Below are 23,199 nucleotides of genomic sequence, written 5' to 3' on the forward strand. Positions count from 1 at the left end.
ATTGAGAAACAAAACTACAAAAATTGTTAGTCTTGATAAATTATAAGGAAGTTTTTTTTATTATAATTATCATTGTAACTGTCAAATAAAAATGTTCATTTTATAAATAATATAGAAAATCTCAGTTTTTAAACTAATTGTTTAATTTTTCCTAATTAGATCTATAATTTCATACCTTAATAACTAACCTTTTGTTCATATTGACATAATAGTTTACTTTTATGTTAATGATATTTAGAAAAAACATTACTGATAAATATGATTCTTATATAACCATTAAGGGAAGGCAACAAAATTACTTTTCCAAAATTATACATTCATTTATATTGTAATTATATCAATATCTATGAGTATTATAAGAGCACAGAAGCAAAAATTCTAAAAAGAAAATCAGTTGGACTGGGGTTGAGGCTCAGTGGCATAGTGCTCACCTGGTACATGAGAGGCCCTGGGTTCAATCCTCAGCACCACATATAAATAAATAAAATAAAGCTTCTGTGTCCAACTACAACTAAAACATATGTATATTTTAAAACAAAAGAAAATAAGTTAAATTGGAGTTGTTGAATGTTATTTTTGTTATATTGTTGAACTCATAAATATGGTGGTTTTTAATTTGCTCAGCATGCCCATTTTGATGTATGTAAATACAGAAAAGTAGCTTTCTACCTTGATTCCTATCACCCTACCATGCCCATTTGGAAGGGGAATTTGGGGTAGTTTCATATGGAACTTAATGCCCAGGAAAGACCAACTAAATAAACAAAATTAATTAATTAAACTTCCATTTAAATATTTCTGAACCAGCCCAAATTGGGTCACCTAATTTTATAAATAATGTGACAGCATAAGAATATTGTTTAAAGCTTTTATTATTTTACATATCCTTTAATATCATGTCTTAAATGTTGCTCAAGTTTAACATATTGAAATACCTTAGGTGAATCAGTTAATAGGAGTTTCTTTCCCCACATTGGTGTCTCAAGGCAGAATTTCTTTCATTAGCCATATTAACATTTTATTACTTTGCTGTGAAATTCAAACTTCTTTAATTTAATATAAAAATACAATTTAAAGTGAATTAATTTATGTTTGAGGCAGTTCCTTAAAACTGAACATGGTTGACAGCTTAATATTAGACTATGGAATTTAGCACACACATTTATCTAGCTTATCTCTTTTTTTTAGAACTTAGTATGTAATATTGAGTTGTTTCATATTCTAAACTATAAAATATTTTAGTTTTGCAACCCTTTGTGGTAATAAGTTGACCATTATTTTTCATCAATTTTCCATTGAGAAGACAAGTAGTTTAAGGAAGGTACTCAAGCAAAAGAAAAATATTAGCTTAGACCAGTCAAGAATATTAAATTTTAAAGAACTTGAAGAGTTATATACTAATTTGAAAACATTTCACTCAAATTATTATAAATAAGTGATGCAAATTATATGGAGTAGAGAAGTTATAGAAAACTACATGTAAATTTAAGTATAGCCAAGATGTTAAGGTTTTCTGATGAGACTTTTCTCTGATATAATAGACTTTCTGCACATACCTGTACACAGATCCACACACTAGTAGGCAATTTCATCACAGAACATTAGACAGCAGGTCTACTTTCCTTTGCAAGCAGAATCATGGCTTTGGTTATTAATCCAAAGTAATAATGAGGAACCTCTCCAAAAAATAAAAGAAGAATGTATTTTTCTTGCATGTAACAAAGTGGTGACAAAATAACCCCTTATTTTCTGGTAAAAAGGCCTTATCTTCTATATCTGCTTAAGTTGTCACTCAGTGTTGAAATTATAAATATGAAGTTTCAGATATTTCCTTATTTTATAAAATTTTAATAATATCTGCCCTTATTATGGCTTCTTTATTACAAATTTATTTGTAAACTTGTATGGAAGTATCATAGCAAGTTTTGACTACCTCATGAATAACTGGCCATTTATCATTTTGACTGACAGTTTTCAGTTTCACAAAAATAATAAATTTGATGAAAATAAATTATTGGGTTCTTTTGGTCATGAAACAGATTTCATTGCTTTCTCAATAGCAGAAAATCAGTCCCACACTGTACCCCCTCCTTTTTTCTTTTTGTAATAGTTTTTTTTTTGGGGGGGGGGGGATTTGAATGGTAGGTCCACACATAATCACACAGCAGATAACAAGAGAATGGAGTGGAATAAGCTGGTGAGGTCATCCCAAGCTGGTCACATTTTGGAGACATTCATGCTAGTGTTCCTAAAATTCCTATTTTGATTATGATTCTTATATAGTTCTTGTTTAAAAGCAAGAGGTTGCTGAGGCTTTAAAAAGTGTTTAAATTCCATGAGGTAAAGCAAACTCAAATGGGAGAGAGGTAGACCTAATCCCACACTAGCTAGTCCAGTGACAGACACACAGCTCTCAATAAACGTCTAATACACTGACAAGAGTCCATTGAAAATGGAGAAATGTTGGACACACTTATTCATAAACAATGTACAAATGGCAATCTAATTGAACTATAATATCTAACTGAAATATGCAGTAAAATAGATGCCACTGTGATAAAAATGCAAGTTCTGTGCTTGGGACATTGCACAGAGACAGCTTCTACCCATTATTCCCAAGCTGGTCTATGAAAATTCTCAGGCTGATCTTGATTATGAGTATGTATAATTTCATTCATAGTAAAATCCCATTTTGTTCGTATATACCACTCAAATGTTAAGTGGGGATCTAGATCTTTTTTCCAAGATTGACCCAAGTATTTACAGTAAATTTCAGATGTGTTTAAATGTATTGCTGGAAAATGATTTAGCTCCTTTAATCTGATATCCCAACAAGAAATGACTTTATCAAAGCACAACCTGTAATTTGAAGTCCCTCACTTTGGCTGTTATTGCTTCTTGTGGCCTCTGCCACTTTACTTCTTGTGAGAAGAATGCTCACTGCTCTGACTTCTTTCTGATCAATCATGTTGCTTTTCTCCCTCCTCATTCAGTTAGCAAGTGCTTTCTACTTTTCACATCAACTGGCCCTAAGTTCCTCCCAGAGCAGAGCCTTTATAAAGAGAAGACATGGGTGCAGAGGCAGGTTAAGTAACTTGCCTCAAATTACAATAGTAACAAAGAGCAGAGCGAAGATCCTGGTATTTACTTGGTTCTTGTAACCAGAAAGTTAAGTGATTTCTTATACAAATTTAATGAGAATTACTCCCAATTAGTTACTTTTCAAAATACTTATCCACTTCAGAGATAACAGTAGTTGGAAAAACAAACAAAAAGAATTAACCACGTCTAGATTTAGAAAGATCATCCTAGAGGCAGTAGTGAAAAACACAGTGAACGAATTCTTCGTGCATGTGGTGCTTGCCAGTGGTGATTGGTGAGGGTCTACATTTGAGAAAGTTTCTAATTATCCTCAATTTTCTGAGAGCTAAGCCCAGACCATTAGGTGATGGCAGCTGACAGCCGAATCCTTTTCTGGGGACTTGGCCAAATCGCCTGATGTATTCTAGCTGACACAAATTGTCTTGTCTGCCTGTGTGGGGCCCCTGTTGATCCAGCCTTTAAATTAATAATTAAAATGAGGAGCATTTGGTAATCAGTAGGAGGTACAAAGCTTTTTTTTTTTTTTTTTTTTTTTTTTTTTGTACCATCAGGCTAGTACTAGAATCCTTTGAAATCCTGAAAGGGGAATGACTGCCTGATGATAGTGAGAGTCCTGCGTTCGCTTTACATCATGTGAGATTTTTATTGTAGTGTGTCATTTTTTTTGCTTTTGTTTTTCATTTTAATAATCATTTATTTCAAGTTTTATTCCTTCATGTCACATAGTCCTGGGGTGTAGATAAAGATCCCTATTGGTTGTATCTTATTTTGAGGTCTATGTTGAAGACTCATTCTTAGTTGAAGTACTACTGAGAACATCTTCCCAAGACCAGAAGATACTGATGAGGGTAATATAGATGAGAGAAAGTATTGCTAACATCAAGAAAATGTAAATTGCATTTTGTTTGAGAATATAGAAAAAAATAATGAATTAAATATCATGAAATAAGTAGTTTTTTATTGATAAGTGTTAGCTGCTATTGTTGAATTTTTTTAGTTTCTTATACTGAATTAAAGGTTAAAGTAACAGAGTTGACTATAGAACTGAAGAAATCAATATACAGAGCATAAAACATATGACCCTACAAACATAGAAAATATATAGAATTATCTGATATTTAGCAACCAGTGCTCTTCTTTAGTACACAAAGAAAAGCCATATAAAATGTGCATTTTTGTTTTCACTGTCAATACAGAAGGAATTAACTTAGACAAAAAAAAAAAAACTATATATAAGAGATCATAGTTCCAAGGACAACAGAATATTTTTTGTACTGAGCCTTTTTGTGTATCATTGTAGTGGAGACCACCCAAAGGCAGAGGTAAATTTAGAAGTTGTTAAGTACTTCTGGCAAAGTGAGTTGTCTGGATCATCTATACCAGCATTAGAGAACCCCTCCTCTTTCAGTTTACACAAGCAGTTAAAATTGGAACTAGGAATGGAAGCAAAGGAGGGGACCCCAAGATCTGCACACTTTTTTTTAATCTATAAATGATGGGGCTGCATCTCTTAACCTCTGCTCCTTTAGTTATTATTTCTACAATCCAAAGGGGCTACAACTGATGAGAATAAAAGGAAGAATTAAAGAACAAAGTAGGTAAAGAGAAAAAAAATTAAATGTTTAGTAACCCTTGCCTCCCACTCTTCCTCCCTCAGACCTTCAGGACATCAAGTATGAACTAGTACACAGCTGGAGGGAATGGAGGAAGTCTAAATTACAGTGTTCACACGTCTTTTTTTCTTTAATTATTGAAGTGGACATTTTAATTACAGAAATGGTATTGTTCTTGTGACTGACTACAGGGAACTAGAAAAGCTGTGAAATGTGCCTAAAATTTAATCCAATAGCAGGATAAGAAATAGCTTACCACATAGGATTTATGGACCAGTAGGAGAGGGAATAAAGTAGATTTATAACAACCTCCTATTGAGGAGTGCTAATTCAATAAATCATTGAACACAAATGGCAGACTTCAAATCTGGCTGATTTAAACTACTTACCTATCTACCTAAACAACTAAGGAACTAACTAACTATATATGTGAAGTCTAATTTTATGGAATTGCTTTTAGATTGCAGGAAAACAAAACTGGGAAATCTAAAGCTCAATCTGGAGAAACACAACCCTGTGAAGGCAGGGCTATTCCTTCTGTAGCCTGTGTGCTCTGAATCTCCCACTGTGCACTGTTGCTGTTCACATTAAGTGCTGGGTGCTATCACTGGCACAGTTAACCCTGAATACCAGGAAATCAGTGTTGTTGCTCTGAACCTCACCATATGCCTCTGGAATAGATTCTCCATGGCCCCTATTTCTTTGCATAAATAGCTCCTAATTCAAAGTATAAGTTGGTAATCTCTAACTGAACAAGCCTGAATAATGTGCCTTATACCAGGCTAGGAAAGAAGGTATCTAGCATTTTCATCCTTTTTGGTGAGGAATGATAAACACTCAAAATACAAGAATAGAATTCAAATGTTAGTCCCTGTCTTTCATTATAGTCAGCTATTTACTGGTTTATTTAGATTTTACAGATCTTAAATTTGAGAAGCATCATATAAAAGGTCATTTTTTGAGGATTTCTTTGATATCTCAAAATTTTAAATCTATGTATATTTAGCTTCATCTCACATCTTTTACTGTTAGAATTTGCATATTATATAAAAAATCTCTGTTTTCATTAATGGTCACTACAAAGAATAAAATCAGATTACATTTAGTTCATATTGATAAACAGTTTTTTGACTTTTTTTTTAATTTTATGAAATCAACTCCAAAGTGTCATCTCTACATAATGAATTCAGTACAATTTCTTTCTTTAGTTCTTGTTTTTCCTTTGTTTTTGGGAGACTGGCAATTGAACCCAATACATTGCATTTGTGTGCAAGGCAAGTGCTAATAAGCTAAGTCTTGAACACTTTTAATTCTTTATTTTTGAGATAAGGATTTACTAACTTGCTCAGCCTGGCTTCAAATTTACTCTCCTACTATCTTGGCCTCCCAAGTGTGCCACCACACTGGCTATTCTAATTTTTTTTCAATTTTGTAATTATTTTTTAGTTTCGTTGTATCTACAATAAATGAATTACTATATTGATGTTTATTTTAAATTACTTCTATTTCTATTGATATCACTCCAGTCATCTGAACTCCTAGACACCATTTAACAGATATTCACCCATTCATTGTTGTCCCTGTTCAATAAAATCTCAGCACTGCAGCTGTAACAACTTGTATAGAAGGTCAAATCTGCTTATGCAACACTGCTTGAACCCCTTCAAAAGCTTCCCACTGCCTGAAACTACAAGCCCCTGCTTCTGCGGAGCTTTGATTATTGATGAGCTTCACTAGAATTGTGGCTTCAGCCATGTTCTGTTCATGGAATCCATATACCAAATCCATCTTTATGCACCCTCTTTCTCAGGGAATCGTCCCTGATGCTGCAGACTGGCACATGTATTTGCTTCTTACTCATTCTCATTCTCATAGCATCCTATATCTTCCTTCCTGGTGGCTTTTATTATAATTATAATTAATTATCAGCAAATAAATATTTAATTGGCAATTCATTATTTAATGTTTACTTCAGCAGAATATAAGCTTCGCAAGGGCAAATCTGTCTTCCTTCTTTGCTCTCTTTCTCTCTTCTCTCCTATTGAAAATTCAATGCCTAAAATAGTCCTAGGATATAGTACATGTTGATTAAGTTGGACTTGAATGAGGAAAGGAGGAACAGAATGAATATTTATGAAGAACAAATGATGTCACAAGAAGATGTTCGGAATATAAATAAAATCACAAGATTTAAAATTATATGCAATTTCATTCTTGTACTAATAGGAAATAAATCCCAGATGTTAAAATTTTAGCCTAGGTAAATTTTTAAACGTCCTTTTGTGGGAATTTTTTTTCTATTTTCTTAATTATGTTTAATATATAGTTATTTTTAAAAGTGCTTAAGAAAATATACCTTCTTATCTTTATTCATTATTACTTGCCAACTTGCAAACATTTGATTTTATTTTTTTAAAGAGAGAGAGAGAGTGTGTGTGTGTGTGTGTGAGAGAGAGAGAGAAAGAGAGAGAGAGAGAGAGAGAGAGAGAGAGAGAGAGAGAGAGAAAGAGAGAGAATTTTTTAATATTTTTTAGTTTTCGGCAGACACAACATCTTTGTTTGTATGTGGTGCTGAGGATGGAACCTGGGCTGCATGCATGCCAGGCGAGCGCGCTACCGCTTGAGCCACATCCTCAGCCCCTTGCAAACATTTTAGATCAAGAAGTCTCACAAGTTTGATTTTGCTATCCTTTAAGCTTGGTGACTTAAACCTCTTCACTAATATTGTGTGGTGTTAGTGATAGGGAGTGTGCACTCATGTGTGTGCACCTTCCTGGCAAGAAGCATGCTATCTGCTCTAGTTATTATTTTTTTTGTACAATATGTAAGGCGATATGGAAAATTCCTTTATGATTTTTTTCACATAATTCACTTCATAATAATTACAATTGCATTTATTGTTAAGTGCATGTTTTTCAGAGTCCATTATTGAGATAACTAATGGAGAAAATAAAGGAATTATATAATGTACATTATGATTTATTTTCAATATACATTCGTTTTGTATTAAGAATAATAATTGTGTTTGTATAATAATTAAAATTTTTAAAAAACATAGTCAGCATACAATGCCATATTTACTAAGGAAGAGATATTATGATAATGGAATTGAATTACATATTCACTATAAGTATAGGATTAATGAATAATGCATTCCAACTAGAAATGTAACCTTTATTGATACTTTCTTTATGTATAGATTTTATAATTTTGAATATTATGTGTACATTACACTGTAAAATATTTTTGAAAATATCAAGACTATCTAAATTCAGGAAACAGATTTATGATTTTCTGAATTTCTTTAAGAGAAGATTGAGTTTGTATCTATCCTGTTTCTTCAAAAGGTATTCCATATTTGTATGGACTCTAGAATACTATAATTTAAAAATAAAACATTAATTTAGTGTGAAGTCTCTAGAAAGAAGAAGCATGTATTTGTAAGGAGATAAATACCTTTAAAGCATAAGACATATTAAAAATACATATTTTAAGAGATTTTTTTTCTTAAATGTAATTTCAAAAAGCATCATGTAGTAACATATTCAGAGTCAGGGCACAAAAATGTATAAGAGTAGAAAAAAATATCAAGACAGAGTTGCAAGAATGATACTCACGTGCTTTTGGTAATATGTACATACCTGTCTAATAGTAACCATACAAAACCAGTTACAGTTACTTACAAGGCAGTTTCCCATTTATAATAATTTTTTCCAATAAAAATAAAGCCACCGTTCAAAACATTACATAGTTCTTGATAAAAAAAGAAAAAATAAATAAAATAAAGCCACCAATTTAAAGGTATACATTTAGAGATAATGAATATAACATTATATGTAGAGGCAAAACAACTTAAAACATAAGCTACTTTCATAATATAGGAATGACTGACGAAATTATATATATATATATATATATATATATATATGTACATATGACTATAGATATGTACAACTATTTTTATAAAATGGTAGGTAAGTATTTACATGAGGAATTTAGCATAAGAAAAGCAAAATTTTTAAAAAGTGTTACATGATTTAATTAAGAAAAATAAATCTTACATACAAATATACAAAGGTGTGTGTGTGTGTGTGAGAGAGCGAGAGTTTAAAGGAAAACAGAATAATAGGACATCAGCACAGGTTAAAGTATTAATAAGAAGAAGGCTGGAAAGTGATACTAATTTGTAATGTATGAAATAAATTATATATGAAATAAATTATAATTAATTAGGCTAATTTATATCTGTGTGCTGTATGTCACTTTTACACACACACACACACACACACACACACACACGTTTATACATCCATACATGCACACATACACATATATAAGTTTTTTGAGGGGGATACTGGGGATTGAATTCAGGGGCACTCGACCATTGAGCCACATCCCCAGCCCTATTTTGTATTTTATTTAGACAGGATCTCACTGAGTTGCTTAGTCTCTCACTTTTGCTGAGGCTGGCTTTGAACTTGCAATCCTCTAGCCTCAGCCTCTGAGCCTCTAGGATTACAGGCGTGCACTACTGCACCCAGCTTTACATTTAAACTTTCTTTAAAAATTTTTTTTTTGTTTTAGTTGTAGCTGGTCACAATACCTTTATTTATCTATCTATCTATTTATTTATTTATTTATTTTTTAATTTTTATGTGGCACTGAGGATCAAACCCAGCACCCAGCATGTACTAGATGAGCGCTCTACCGCTGAGCCGCAACCCCAGCCCCTATACTTAAACTTTCATGTCCTCATTTTTTAGGAGTTTGGTAGAAAATGGTGAGAAGGTGGTAAAGGAAATATCCTAGAATTGTTTTCTATATCATTTGAATGTTTAAAAAGTCTTTCACCACAGTGATATGCAAAATAATTAGCATAGTATTGCCTAAGAACTAAAAGACATGTAGTTACAGGTATTTTAAAAAACATAGAAATGCCATGAATTCTAAATTGGGTTAGAGGATGGCTAAGAGCAAAGTTTACAAATTAGCCTCATTCTGATATATATCTTGCTTTCAGAAGTTGTCTGTGAATATTCATTTTGTCTGTTTTCTTTAATGAGTTATAAGATAAAAATAGTTATTGTTCAAAAATCACTGTGCAGAAGAAGATACAAAACATTTCTTATCAACATTTGCACAAAATTTCCCATTGATGTATTGAAGAAAATAGCTTTGAAATTGATAACTGCAGTGAGTCCTATAAATCATTGATACTGATGCTTTGTTTGTAATAAAGTGCTTTGTTTTTAATTTCCGATATATCTAACAATATTTAATTAGTTTCTTTTTAGTATGACTTCAGGGCAACTTAATTTCATTCAGGTTGTAGCAATTGGAAGACACAAGCATATATTTAGCTTTATCTCTTTTATGTGCATTCTTCCTATAGTTATAATAATAATGTAAATTCTTGTCCCTAAATTGGTAAAATAATATGCTTGACTTGTTTTAGTGCCTGCAGTTGTATTGAGTAGCTATTTTTTAACACATTTGCATATTTTCTGTATAAGATTTTTGAGATTTATGGAAATTCCCAGAGGGAAAGATGATATCCAATACAGTATTTAGTGTGTCTTTGCCATCTGGGTTTTCAGATTCATTTGGTTTAATTCAAAGATTAAAGGCAGAAAAATTGGACCAAATGGTGGAATAAACCCCTGTGGAAAACATGCTTCTGCTGTGATTATTTTTGAGATTAATTGATTCTTTAACTTGTAACTATACCCCATGACTTCAGCTGTAGTTAATAACTGATTCATCAAAAGCACGTAGATTCATTGTGCCAGTGCATGCTGGGAGGCTAGTTAACTGTTTTATGTCACTGGAGTATCCTCCATAGAAATGGGACATAGACTATAACACATGTCTCCATGATTTAGTGAATAAAACTCAAAAGGTTCTTAATGTGAAAGAACTCTATTTGAGTGTTTTTAATGTAGAAAATATATCTATGCCATGAGATAAATAGGGAGGGGTAATCTAGGAGCCTGAGAGTTTGAATAAAAATCCCCTGAAAAACAGACACACCCCACTAATAAAATAAATCTTAAGTAATGTTGGATTGTAAAAATCCATATAAAAACTATATGACTCACATAATCATTATTTACTAAAATAACAATTTCAAACATTGAACAATTTTCTGAAGCTTCCTGCTTTATTTTTTGCTTTTAAATTCCTGGTTATTTCCTCTTTTGGATTTAAGTGTATATCTCTCAGTTTATGGAAAAACAAAGCAAGGTGGGGGGGAAACAACAAGATTCCTTTGATCACGTGTTATCCTCTAATTACTCTCCTCTGTCTTGTCAGAGCCAATTTTTTCGATGGGATTATTTCCATTAATCTCACTGTGATTTTACATGACTTTCACACCATACAGTACAGAAAAATGATTGTTAGTGCCACTCCACTGACAGAACTCTGGCAAAGGTTAGCAATGACCTATTTCTTGTCATATTTGAAGTCATTTTCTAGTTCTGTTCTAACCTTGACCTCTTTTCATTATTTTTCCTGCTTTCCAACCTCTCCATGCCAGTGGAAGTACTTTTAAGGTTTATTTTATCACAGATTAGTTTTGACTCTACCTCTCCCACCACTTTTTCCTCAGTGTGTTTCAAAGATTTCCCTTCTTTCTGGCTGCCCTTGGTGCTATCCAGGGCTCTCTCCTTGATCTTTACCTTTTTTCACTCTGCACATTACTTGAGTGGTCCATTTCTCACATAGCATACTGATGAATCCCAAATCCATACCGATAGCCTGGATTTCTTATTGTGACTCCAGGTCATGCACATTGTTACCGGACAAGCACAGGTTCCAGGCATCCAGCATGATCCATGAAGAGCTCATCAATTTCCCTACCTTTCCACCCTCCCTGTGGCAGACAGTTCTCATTTTCCACTTCAAATTGCAGTGAATACACTATCTACCCAGCGGCTAAATCCAGATTTTGACACATTTTCCAACATTTTCCTCATCCTCCTAGCTAATCTGCCACCCAATTCAATCAGTTCACTTAAACTTTCTGTACATGCTCATAACCACCACCCTATTTCATATCTCTTAGCACTGTTCATCACAATTATTGCAGCCAGTTTCTTACTCATTTCCTTGCCATTATTTTCTCACCTCCGAATCTCCGATCCAGACAGAAGCACCTAAAGTCTAAAATGAAAGCTCACAATGGCCATTTATGTATGGCCACTATATAATATATATAATGAAATTAATTTTCTTTACCTTACCTGGTGCTACTAATAATTTGGTCCCTTTCTGTGTTTCAAACATCCTATCCTAATATAATTTCCTAATACACAAAACTCTTCTCTAACATTGGTGGATATGTGATATCTAGTATTTACTCTGTTATCTTAGAACTTGATACATGCCACTTCCTGCTTTTCACCTTGCTTACTGTCTTTATAGTTCAGAATCTATCTCACACATTAACTTTTTAGAAAGCCTATACTGTTCTTTAAAGATGGAATTAGTTCTGTCTTTGATTCATATCTCTATTGGATGCTTTATTGAACCATAATTGTGTTGTGTTTTGACAACTTCTCTTTCTTTCTTTCTTTCATAGTGAATTACAGGTGAGTAACTCATGTAATGTTTAGCATAATGTATAGCATATATACAATTTAGTATGAAAATAATGGCCTACAAATTTCAGATTTAAATAAATTTGATTATAATATTAACTCTGGTAAATAATAAACTGACAAATTACATAATCACTCTGAAACTTGACTTCCCAGAAGATTAAAAGATACAAAACTGACATATGTAAAGTTTCTCCCCAAAGAAATTAGCTCGGAAGATATACCAACTATTAGATCTATCACCATTAGTTGGATTGGGTTTTGTATCATGAATATCTACATGTTGAGGTCACATAAGAAATTGGAAAAAATGCTTGTAAAATGAAATGAGGCAAGTAGATAATTCTTATAGGTACACAAAGAAACATGGGGAGAAGTTCAGTATGTGTTGGAACATTTCCCTTACCATTGTATCAAACGTAGGTTAAATTTTTCATGATGTAAATGCTTTTGGGAGACATTATTCTTTCTGGAGTTAAGAAAGGTAGCACACATCTTTTAAAACAATTTTCTTAAAATTACTTTAAACTGTCAGTGTCTGATATATTTAATCAACCATAAAAGATTTCCAGAAAATTATTTGTTAAAACGGAGTAGCTGCTGAGCTTAAGGGTAAAAATTAATTTTCTGAGATCATTTTTATTATATATATATATATATATATATATATATATATATATATATATATATATAAAGTATATATATATAGTTATTCTTGCTGAAAACTGACCACATTAGTAACAGATTAGTCTTCCTTTATAGTAACTTAGGAGGTCATTATTGATAATTTATGTACATTATGTTGGTTTTTAGGTATACAAACAAAACTAAAATATGGGTCCTATGCCCACAGGGATATACTTTATAGAAAATCATGAATTATGTCAATAAAATATATTTAAAACAAATATTCATATGCCAAATAATGTATTCAGTGATTTCTATCACTTTCATATGTGTAAAATATGGCCACTCTTGACTAATAAAAATTATATACTCTTTATGTTAAAGAATATTTTGCTCAAGTCATTGAGTATAATTTTTAAAGTTTAAATTTCACACATCTAGAATATCAAATTAAAATAAATTTATTTAAAGAAAATAAATATAGGTGTAATATCAGTTGTAATAGAAAACAATCCTGTGTGAATTTATAAATGTCATTTAGCATTACTATTGATTATTGAATAAATACAGAAGCAGATGTTATACTTTCTGAACTATAAATATAAACTAAAGGAAATCACAAATTTTAATATCCAGATCCTTGGATAAAACTATGTATCAGTTACCTGTTTAAATTCTGGAGGTACTAGAAATATAGTCTCTCAAATGAGTCCCTCTTAGGACTCAGCCAGGAAGGGCTACCTAGCCCAAGATCAAGCTTGCTCATGAGGACAAGTTCTAATATAGTGATCTATCAGTGTACATTATAAAAAAGCTATTCAGGACAATTCTAAAAGGTTTTCAAATCAAGAGCTCTGTCTAGGTCATCTAGATGTTTTGTAGTAATGCCTCATAATTTAATTTTCCCATTGCCTAATCCTACTCTTCTTTCTTGAACACCACATGAGTTGATGTTCATGGCATTTTTAAATAAATTTCATAAATTCATGTCTTCATCAATCACATTTTTAAAAATCCCATTTTGAATGATCTGAAGAATTTGCTTCTAAAATGGAATTTCAGAGACACATCACCTAACTAGTGTGTCTGACACTAAGGGCCCCAATATCTACTAAGTTAATATAAAGGAAAATGAATCTGTTACTGATATTTCAGTTTTTAGCAAGAATATACATATATATATACACATATATGTATATATAATTTATATATATTATATTATCTCAGGAAATTAAGTTTTACCCTTCAGTTAAACAGCTATTTCTTTCAACAAATAATTTTCTGGAAATCTTTTTCCTTTTTTTTTTTTTTTTTGGTGATTATTTGTAAGGGATCGTAGCCAAGAATTTGTCTTGAATATCAGAGGAGACTTTGGAATTGGACATTTGTGCAATGCTGGGACTACTAGAATTATGGGGACTCCTGTAAATGAGCTGAATACATTTGTATTGTGAGATGGACATAAACTTGGGGCCCAGGGGTAGAATGTTGTGGTTTGGATATGAGGTGCTCCTCAGAAGCTCATGATCAGATTATGAGATATGACCTAATCAGTAGATTAATCCATTTGATGGATTAATAATTTGAGAGAAATACTAGGTGATAATTCTAGGGAAGTAGAGTGTGACTGGAGGAGGAAAGTCACTGGTGGTCTACATCAGTGACCCCAGTACCTTCCCTCTCTCTGCTTGCCGGCTATAATGAGCTGAGTGTAATTTCTCTGACTTGCCCTTCTACTATGCTATTGTGCCTTGCCTCAGGCCCAGAGCAATGGAATCTGCTGACCAGGGACTGAGACCTCTGAAACTCTGAGCCCCAAATTAAACTTTTTTCCCCTCTAAGATGTCTTTGTTAGGTATTTTGATGAAAAGCTGATTAACATAAGTTTATTTATATTGGAACATTATAGCCTGGTGTAGGATTTAATATCTTTGGAATATGGAATCTTGAAAAAATTAGTAGTCCCCACTAAATTAAGTATAAATTCCAGTACTGCTATGTAGATATAAAAAAAAGACTCAGAGATTTATCGATTTGAGCATGATACAGTGAATATATCAAGTCACATCCAGAAATATCATCATCTTACTGTCTTGGAATGGTGTGGAGGACATTCCATTGAAGTAATGAGGACATGCAGATAACTGAGACATGAGAATCATTAAGAAGCTCAGTGATGACCGTCCTCTGTAGAAAAATATTGATGGACAGGAAATGCTATTAGATAATTGGGCTCTCTTCTTATAGAAGAGGTGACAGTATCTCAAAATAATAGAGGCTAGGAACTTAGTTGACATATGAAAGCTGGGCACAATTATCTTAATGAACAGCTAGTTTATGCATTCAGGACTCCAGATTTACAAACATCTATGAAGACTGTTAATAGGACACATCACTCCTAGGGACAAATTACATGGATAGCTAACAAAGTATTACATAATCTATAAAATTAAAACAAATCAAAGACACATGATCAGGAGACTGAACATAGTCATCTAATAACTCCTGACTCCTTTTCTACTTTCTGAAGCTGAGCCAATTTTCATACTTTGAACTCATTGACTGAGGGCAACTAGATCACTGGAAGAACTTTGAAACTCCACTTCAAGTACATCTAGTAATGTTCTAAGTTCTTTCTATAAGAAACATACACCCATTTACTGGTATATTCATAAACTGGGGAAAGGGTACTCCTGAAACATATTGAGGACTGTCATACACAGGATCCAAGGTGACCTGGATATCTAAAATTCTGTAGTGGGAATGATGCCATAGGATTATTTTGTCATAGTATATCTTACATCACCTAAAAATTCTAGCTTAAGAGAATAGTAGAATGATCTTTTGAAAGGGAAAATGAATCTTGCAGATATAATATGTGAAGAAAGGGTGCTATCCTCCATGATGCAGTTAAGTCCTAAAGCATTGACCATTATTATATGAAGTTTTCTTCTTTTTATGTAGGATATATAGGTCCAAGAACCAAGGAGTGACCTCATTTACTACCATCACATCCAATGACCCACTTGGGGAATCGGTGCTTTTCTTCCCGCAATTCTGAGTTCTTCCAGTTTAGCAGTCCCAATTCCCAGAAAGGGAAAAAGCTTTTATTACATGACACAGCAAGATCCCCATTAATCTTTAAACCATGGCTATTACTCAGTTACTTTACATTCCTGTTTCACAAAGCAGTGGATAAGAAGAGTCACTATCATTGAAGGAATATGTAGTTTATAGGAGCTGCTGGTGGTAGGACTGTTGTTACAAGGTGAGGAAGCAGTGAAGAATGTATGTAATACCCTATTGATACACTAAGCCATTTGTTGTTATTTTCTTACCTGGTTTTGCTGGTAAACCAATCAGTGTGTGAGCCATGGCTTGAAAAAGATGTGGTGACCAAGATTTTAATTTTCTCATGACAAAGCTCCTGTAACCCCACTAGGGCATCTACCTATAGCACAAGATGTACTATCCCAACATGTGTGCAATCTAGAACGCTAATTGTAGAAGGAGATGATGAATATCGTCTGACCAATTTTTTTTTTCTGAAAGTCTCCCCAGGAATGGAGACTGACCAGAATCCTGTACTAGTTTTTCCTAGATAGAATCATCAAACCTAACAGGTAGATTAGAGTGAAATGTTATAGTGCACCTGCCATATTCCCTCCTCAGCCCTTACTCATCCAGTCGCTGGGACAATTAGGCTGTTAACTAAGTTCCTTTCTAGAAATAGCCCTACCCAAACAGAGATTCCCTTTCCAATGTCCTACCCCCTAGTGGGGAGCACCAGTTGATTCAACAGGAGCTACATCTGTGAAGGCTTAGAGCTCCCTTGCCTCAGGGCAGGACAACTCTAAGGGCATTGAACAGATCCAAAATTTCTTCCAGAGCTAACCAGACACTTTTTGCAACTGTAGTGCAGCTTAATCCCTCTCATGACCAGTCCTCCTCCCTTCACTCAGTCATATTGTTGACCTAGAAAGTACTGCCCAATACATTTGCTGCACATATATCTCTTATTGTCTCTTTTCCCAGACATATCACCTAAGATAAATACACATATTCAGTATATATTTAGGAATATATAGGATGTATATTTAAATATATTTTAGGAAATATATATGTATGTAAACTATATCTCACATTATGTATATTTATGCATATTTATACACAGCTACATATAATTTCCCCTAGAATTTTTTTAGCCATGCCTTTGACTTGTCTAAAACAAATCTTGTTTAGCCACATTAGTTTTTAATTCTTAAGAGAAAAGAATCACTTAAGAATTTTATGAAGTAGAAATTCCTAAACATGAGAGAATCCGACAGATGACTTAGCCAATAGAATTTTCAGTAAGCTGTTGTCACAGAATTTGATTTTCACAAGTCCAGTGACCCAGAACTTATTCAGTCCAGGGAGGAGCATATTTAAAAATTGTTGTTAACTGAGCCTCTTGATACCCCCACTTAGCCAGAAAAGAGATAGGGATATATCAATAAGTGTATGTTAGAAAGTATAATACTGTTAACTAACTGGAACCCTGGAAAAGTCACCATTTTTAATCAGCCAGTTGTTGACTAGCTAATACTCTTTTGCTCCTGAGCTTTCTGTCTTCAGAATTTTGTTCTTAAAGTATAATTCAGTTTATGTCTTCTAACAAAGAAGCCCATCACTAAGCAAAATTATGTTTTGAACAAGAAAGAAAATAAATTGTTTATAATCAGCTTACACTAAACTTTTTGAAGTCACCAAGGCTGTTCTCAGTTAAGTAATCTACTGTAGGACTTGATTTATAGGTGAAGAGGTAATCATTAAATCAGTGAATGTTTGGTAGATTTGAAAAACCTATATACATCTCAAGACAAATGATTCTAGAATCCCTAAATATTCCAATTTATTAAAATCAGGCAGAAGATATCCCTGTACAGCTAATAGAGTGTATTTAAGTTGAAAGTTCCTTAAGTTTTACCAAAAAGCAGCAGTTGTTCTGTGAATTTGCACTACTATAATTAGAGGATTTTGAGGTAACTGTGAAAAGATGCTAATGTTGGAAGCAAAAAAGACCTCAAAATGTTACAAAACTAGAAATCAAAGTATAGTACTGTGAAGTAATTCATACTGATTTAAAGAAAAAAAAGGGGTTTAGAAAGTCTGAAATTTTAGATTTTTTTTTTCTTTGATTCCATGGAGCAACTATTACATCACTAGCTTTGTTGGCTTTTTATTATTTTTACACATCAAAAAGAATCTTTTCCATTGTTCGTTGATGTCTTTTAAATATACAGGATGCCATACATTTATATACTTCCTTATTCTTCTGTCCATATAAATATTGTAGTTTTTGGCTGGGCACTATGGCATATGTCTGTAATCTCAGCAGCTCTGGAGACTGAGTCAGGAGGATGATGAGTTCAAAGCCAGCCTCAGCAACTTAGTGAGGCCCTAAGCAACTCAGTGAGACCCTCTAAATAAAATGCAAAAATAGTGCTGGGGATGTGGCTCAATTTTTGAGTGTCCCTGGGTTCAATCCCTGCCATGAAGAAAAAAAGTTGTAAATTTTTTTTTTCAGATTTTCACATAAAAGTGTTTGTCCTGTAGAAGTATTTGATAGACTGAAGAAATGGGCAAGACCAATTTGCACTTTTTTATAATGACAGTTGTACACATTATGAATTGATGAATTAAAGAAAACAACATGTAGTAAATGGGAGTTATTTAAATGCACACTGATGATGAAAAAATAATAGTAATATTAATAGTAAAAGCTGTTATTATTCACTATGAGTTCAGGGCTTTATGAGCTATCTCATGTAATCCTTCAAATGCCTCAATAGTATGGTGATATTATTATTTTCATTTTATTTAAAAGGAAATTTAAAATCATAAAAGTTAAATGTTCTTTCATAATGATAAAGATAAATTTGAAAAAAACCTGGATGAAGGTGATATTTGATAGCAAGTGTTTGCATTACCTGTCATAGATTGATGGTGCATTTCTTAATTTCTTATCTTAAGGAAAACAACCCAGGATAAAAGGTTTAAAAAAATAATAGATATTTACAAATTGGCCTCTCCCAGAAAGTAGCAAACCCCATGGGGTATAGTCCTTTATAACACATGTAAAATGATACATATTTCTTTCTAATATTCAGTGGTAGAAATATTAATGCCCTTTAATTGTAGTATATTTTAGTACATTTCAAATTAGCAGTGAATAAAATGAAGGCACAATTTAACAATTAAATATTTTACCTTATAAAAATTATAATAATTTATAAACATTGTTTTGATTTTAATGTGTTATTAATAATTGTTTAAATAAGAAAATTTTTAAAAAGAGTCAATTGGACTGCATGATATTGATTTCTTTGTTACTATTAGTTCCTCTGGTTCATTATTTTTTCTAAACTTTTGTATACTAGAGTTCTGAATTTTGATCTCTCTCTTGGAGTTCTAATACACATGGCTATCAGCAAAGAGTAGGAAATATATAAGGTCATTTGTACTGTCTCATTTGTACTACTCTGATTAAAATTACTGTCACATTTTTTTGACTTCTATTCATTGGAAATTTCTTTGTAAATGAGTATAATTAGCTCAATGAAAAAACATGAACCTACTGATAAGTAACATCAATTAAGAATATGCATCTTTGGTTAAGTCATAAATGTGCAGTGATTTAAAAGCCATGCAATTCATCACATTGTCACTTGGTTGTTTTTATTTTATTCTAGATTTGGATGACCCAGTAGTAACTGTTCATCAAAGTATAGGAGAAGCTAAGGAACAGTTTTACTATGAGAGAACTGTGTTCCTCCGGTGTGTTGCCAATTCTAATCCACCTGTTCGGTATAGCTGGAGACGAGGCCAGGAGGTTTTACTACAAGGATCTGACAAAGGAGTTGAAATTTATGAACCCTTCTTTACCCAGGTAAGAATTAAGATACAGTATTTCTACTCACTGTACTAGGACCCTTTCTTAATTCAGGCAGCATGCAATCCTATACCTATTCAAAAGACAGTTTTTCCAAATCTATTCCTTTGAAAACCAATGTATTTGAAAGACCATAGGACAGAAATATGAGTACAACTTGCATTATATACAGTAACTATATTTAAAAGGTCAACTTTTGAAAACTATTTTTTAACTTACTATATTGTAACATAATACTCTTTACCCATAGTATTACCTAGGCTTCATTATAAAATACATAATTATAAATATTGCTGATTAATTTGGCTCTTATGGAAAATATTTCTTAAAATAAGACATTTTGATTCCCAATTAGCAGTGGTAAACTTTTCAAGGAATTAAAGAATCTATTTAAAATATATTTGGCTTTGGTTTTAGGATAAATCTGTATTTGATTTCTTTGTTCATTTTGTTTTTTATTTAGTTTAGGAATAGAGCCTTAATTATATTAAAAATGACTATCTAGTAAGTCATTAAAACTTATTTAAGAAAACTTGAATCAATTTTACATATAGTGAATAGAGTATAAAATACTATATATATATATATATATATATATATATATATATATATATATATATCTTAATTATTTTCCCCTCCTAAGATGACTTTGTTATTCATAACAAGATATAAATCATTTTTATGCTTATTTTTGCTTATTATGCTAGTTTTTTATGTTTGTATATATTTTATACTTAGGTGTTATATATTTATTGAACTATTTTTTTTCCCATCAACTGCCATAAATACCTTATAATTTAAAAACTTTCCATGTTAACTTGTTTGTATTAGAACATGTTTTAGTTCATATCTGCTGCTACAACAGAATATGATGGACTGGCTAATTTGTAGGTAGACACAACACCATTATTTTATTTTATTTATATGTGGTGCTGAGAATTGAACCCAGGACCTCATATATGCTAGATGCACACTCTACTGTTGAGCCACAACCCCAGCCCCCGGACTGGCTAATTTATAAAGAAAATATATTTATTTTCACAGTCTTGGAGACTGGAAAGTCCAATATCAAGATGCCAGTCTCTGATGAGAGCCTTTTTCCTGTGTGCTAACATGCCAGAGAGGATGAAAGAAAGGTCATTTTTATAACAAAGCAACTTCTACAATAAACTAACTACTCCTGAGATAACATCATTAGTTCACTTATGGGGACCAAGCCCCCACTGCTTAATAACCTCTTAAAATTCCTATTTCTCCAAAATGGCACAGTATCAGTTAGAATTCAACTCAGTTTTGGAGTGGACATTCAAACTATAGCAGAGGACTTCAATAATAATTTATGTTCATGGGTCTGTAGCCTATGTATTCCATCACTTTGTAATGTAAATAATATCCAGTTAAACTATCTGAAATCTACAAAATAAAAAAACTTTGCTTGAAATAAAGAAGTGTTCTACACAAGGCTCCTCCTTTACTAACTTTATTAATATATAAAGTAAAAGAGTGACTATTATATGAAACAAAAACTTTTGTCAAAATAGGGGTACAAAATTCTGTGATAGCGAACATTTCCTAGGAAGTATTAACATCTGCAGGCAATACAGAAGGAAGACAATGACTGTGAGGGCTCACCTATGTGAAAAATGACTGTGGTTGCAGGAACAATAATTGGTACATGCTGAGAACAGTGTGCTATGAAACTAGGAGGGCATACTGGGACAAAATTGCCTAAGAATTCAGATGGATCACATGGCTGCTTCTTCTTTTAATGTTAGAAAATTAAATTTCTTTGAAGGATATTAGATTTTCAATAATAATGCTATTCAATAATAATGTCTTATTTTTAATAAAAAGAGCTTCTAAGACAATGAGATATCTCTATCTTACATGCCCATTCATACTAGGTTAATAACTATATCAATTTGGATTGTATATTTATTTTACAATCCTATTGAGTGACAAAATCTTGTTTATAACTTTTTATAGATAATGTTTCCAGAATGAAATTGGTTTGTGTTCCTGAGGCTGATATGAAATCATAATAAGTCTAAAAGAAATAATTATGTTTTTCATACCTCTCTATTCACTTAATACTGAGAGATATAGGCAAGTATATATTGCTATTTATGTACAAGTTTATAGAATAAATTAGAGTTACAAGAATGAATGTAAACTGGAAGCCTTTATAGTTTTCTAATATCTAAGCATAATTATAAATAACTAAAATAGATATTTTTGAAATTCTAATTTATTTTAAAAGTAGCATGGTATTATTGCTTAAGGTAATGGACAGTATTTAACTATAGCAATGGTAACATCGATAAGGTCACTGACTAATATATAGCGTACTTTTACTTATGTATTTTATTTAAAATAGTCTTAGAAGTTTAAATATACTTGCTACAAATTATTTTGTAATTGTTCATTAAATATACTTAAATATATAAATCACATATTCATTTTCCATTTTTTATAACTTTTGTGAAGATGTTCATAACATCTTCTTGTGTATTGTAATTATACCAGCTAATTACATGACTGAACATATTTACATCAATTACATAATTAGTTATAATTAGACTAATTAGACTAATTATATGATTACACAATAATCAACTCAAAATTTCTTTTAAAAAATCATGGAAATTCATATTCAAAAAGATTTCCAACATAACAGAATATCAACTTTATACGATCAACAAAATAATATTAACGTGTGATAAAGCAGGTATAATTGGTAAAGTTTAAATTCTGTATACATATATACATACATATATATCTAATACATATATATTTATGTATATGTGTATATACAGACCTTCCATTTGACAGAATGTGGATAGACAGATTGACATGTACATACATTTGTATTCTCTGTTATACATTATACATATTTAAAAAAATAATTTTCACTATTTCCTGAATGTGGTGAATTACATGATAAGGTTTAAATTCTTTCATAATTCTGCCTGTAATTATTTATATTTTTTCAGTCCCTCTTGACATGGATAATCTCACTTGGAGACTACTTCACATGGCTTTTGTAGGTCCATGCCTTTTGATATGGAACCTTTTGACTACAAGAGTAATCATCTAAATTCATCTACAACAGCTTTTTAATTCCATGATAATAGCAGAACCATTGAGAAATAGTGGACCTGGAGTCCACTATTATGGTATCTCTCTTGAGTTCCCTTCTCATATGCCCACTTTGCTGCTCTGTGCTAAATAATATTTAACAAGATATGCATGTGCAAATCACTGTACTTTATTGGGATATAATTTTTGGTCTTGAGGACTGGAAATCATCTCAAATGGTAGC

General features: G+C 32.1%; 1 protein-coding gene across 2 annotated transcripts in view; it reads left to right on the forward strand.

The window, feature by feature from the left end:
• MDGA2 (MAM domain containing glycosylphosphatidylinositol anchor 2) overlaps positions 1-23,199 on the forward strand; it is a gene marked incomplete at both ends in the record, with an annotated part of 775,899 nt that overhangs the window by 480,733 nt on the left and 271,967 nt on the right. For both annotated transcript variants that reach the window (XM_081292268.1, XM_081292269.1), the window contains one exon: positions 19,678-19,874. In XM_081292268.1, the coding sequence (XP_081148394.1) occupies positions 19,678-19,874 (197 nt within the window). The remainder of the gene's footprint in view (positions 1-19,677; positions 19,875-23,199) is intronic.

Source organism: Spermophilus citellus (assembly GCF_964194105.1).
Source record: "Spermophilus citellus genome assembly, chromosome: 4".
In the NCBI taxonomy this organism is placed as follows: domain Eukaryota; kingdom Metazoa; phylum Chordata; class Mammalia; order Rodentia; family Sciuridae; genus Spermophilus; species Spermophilus citellus.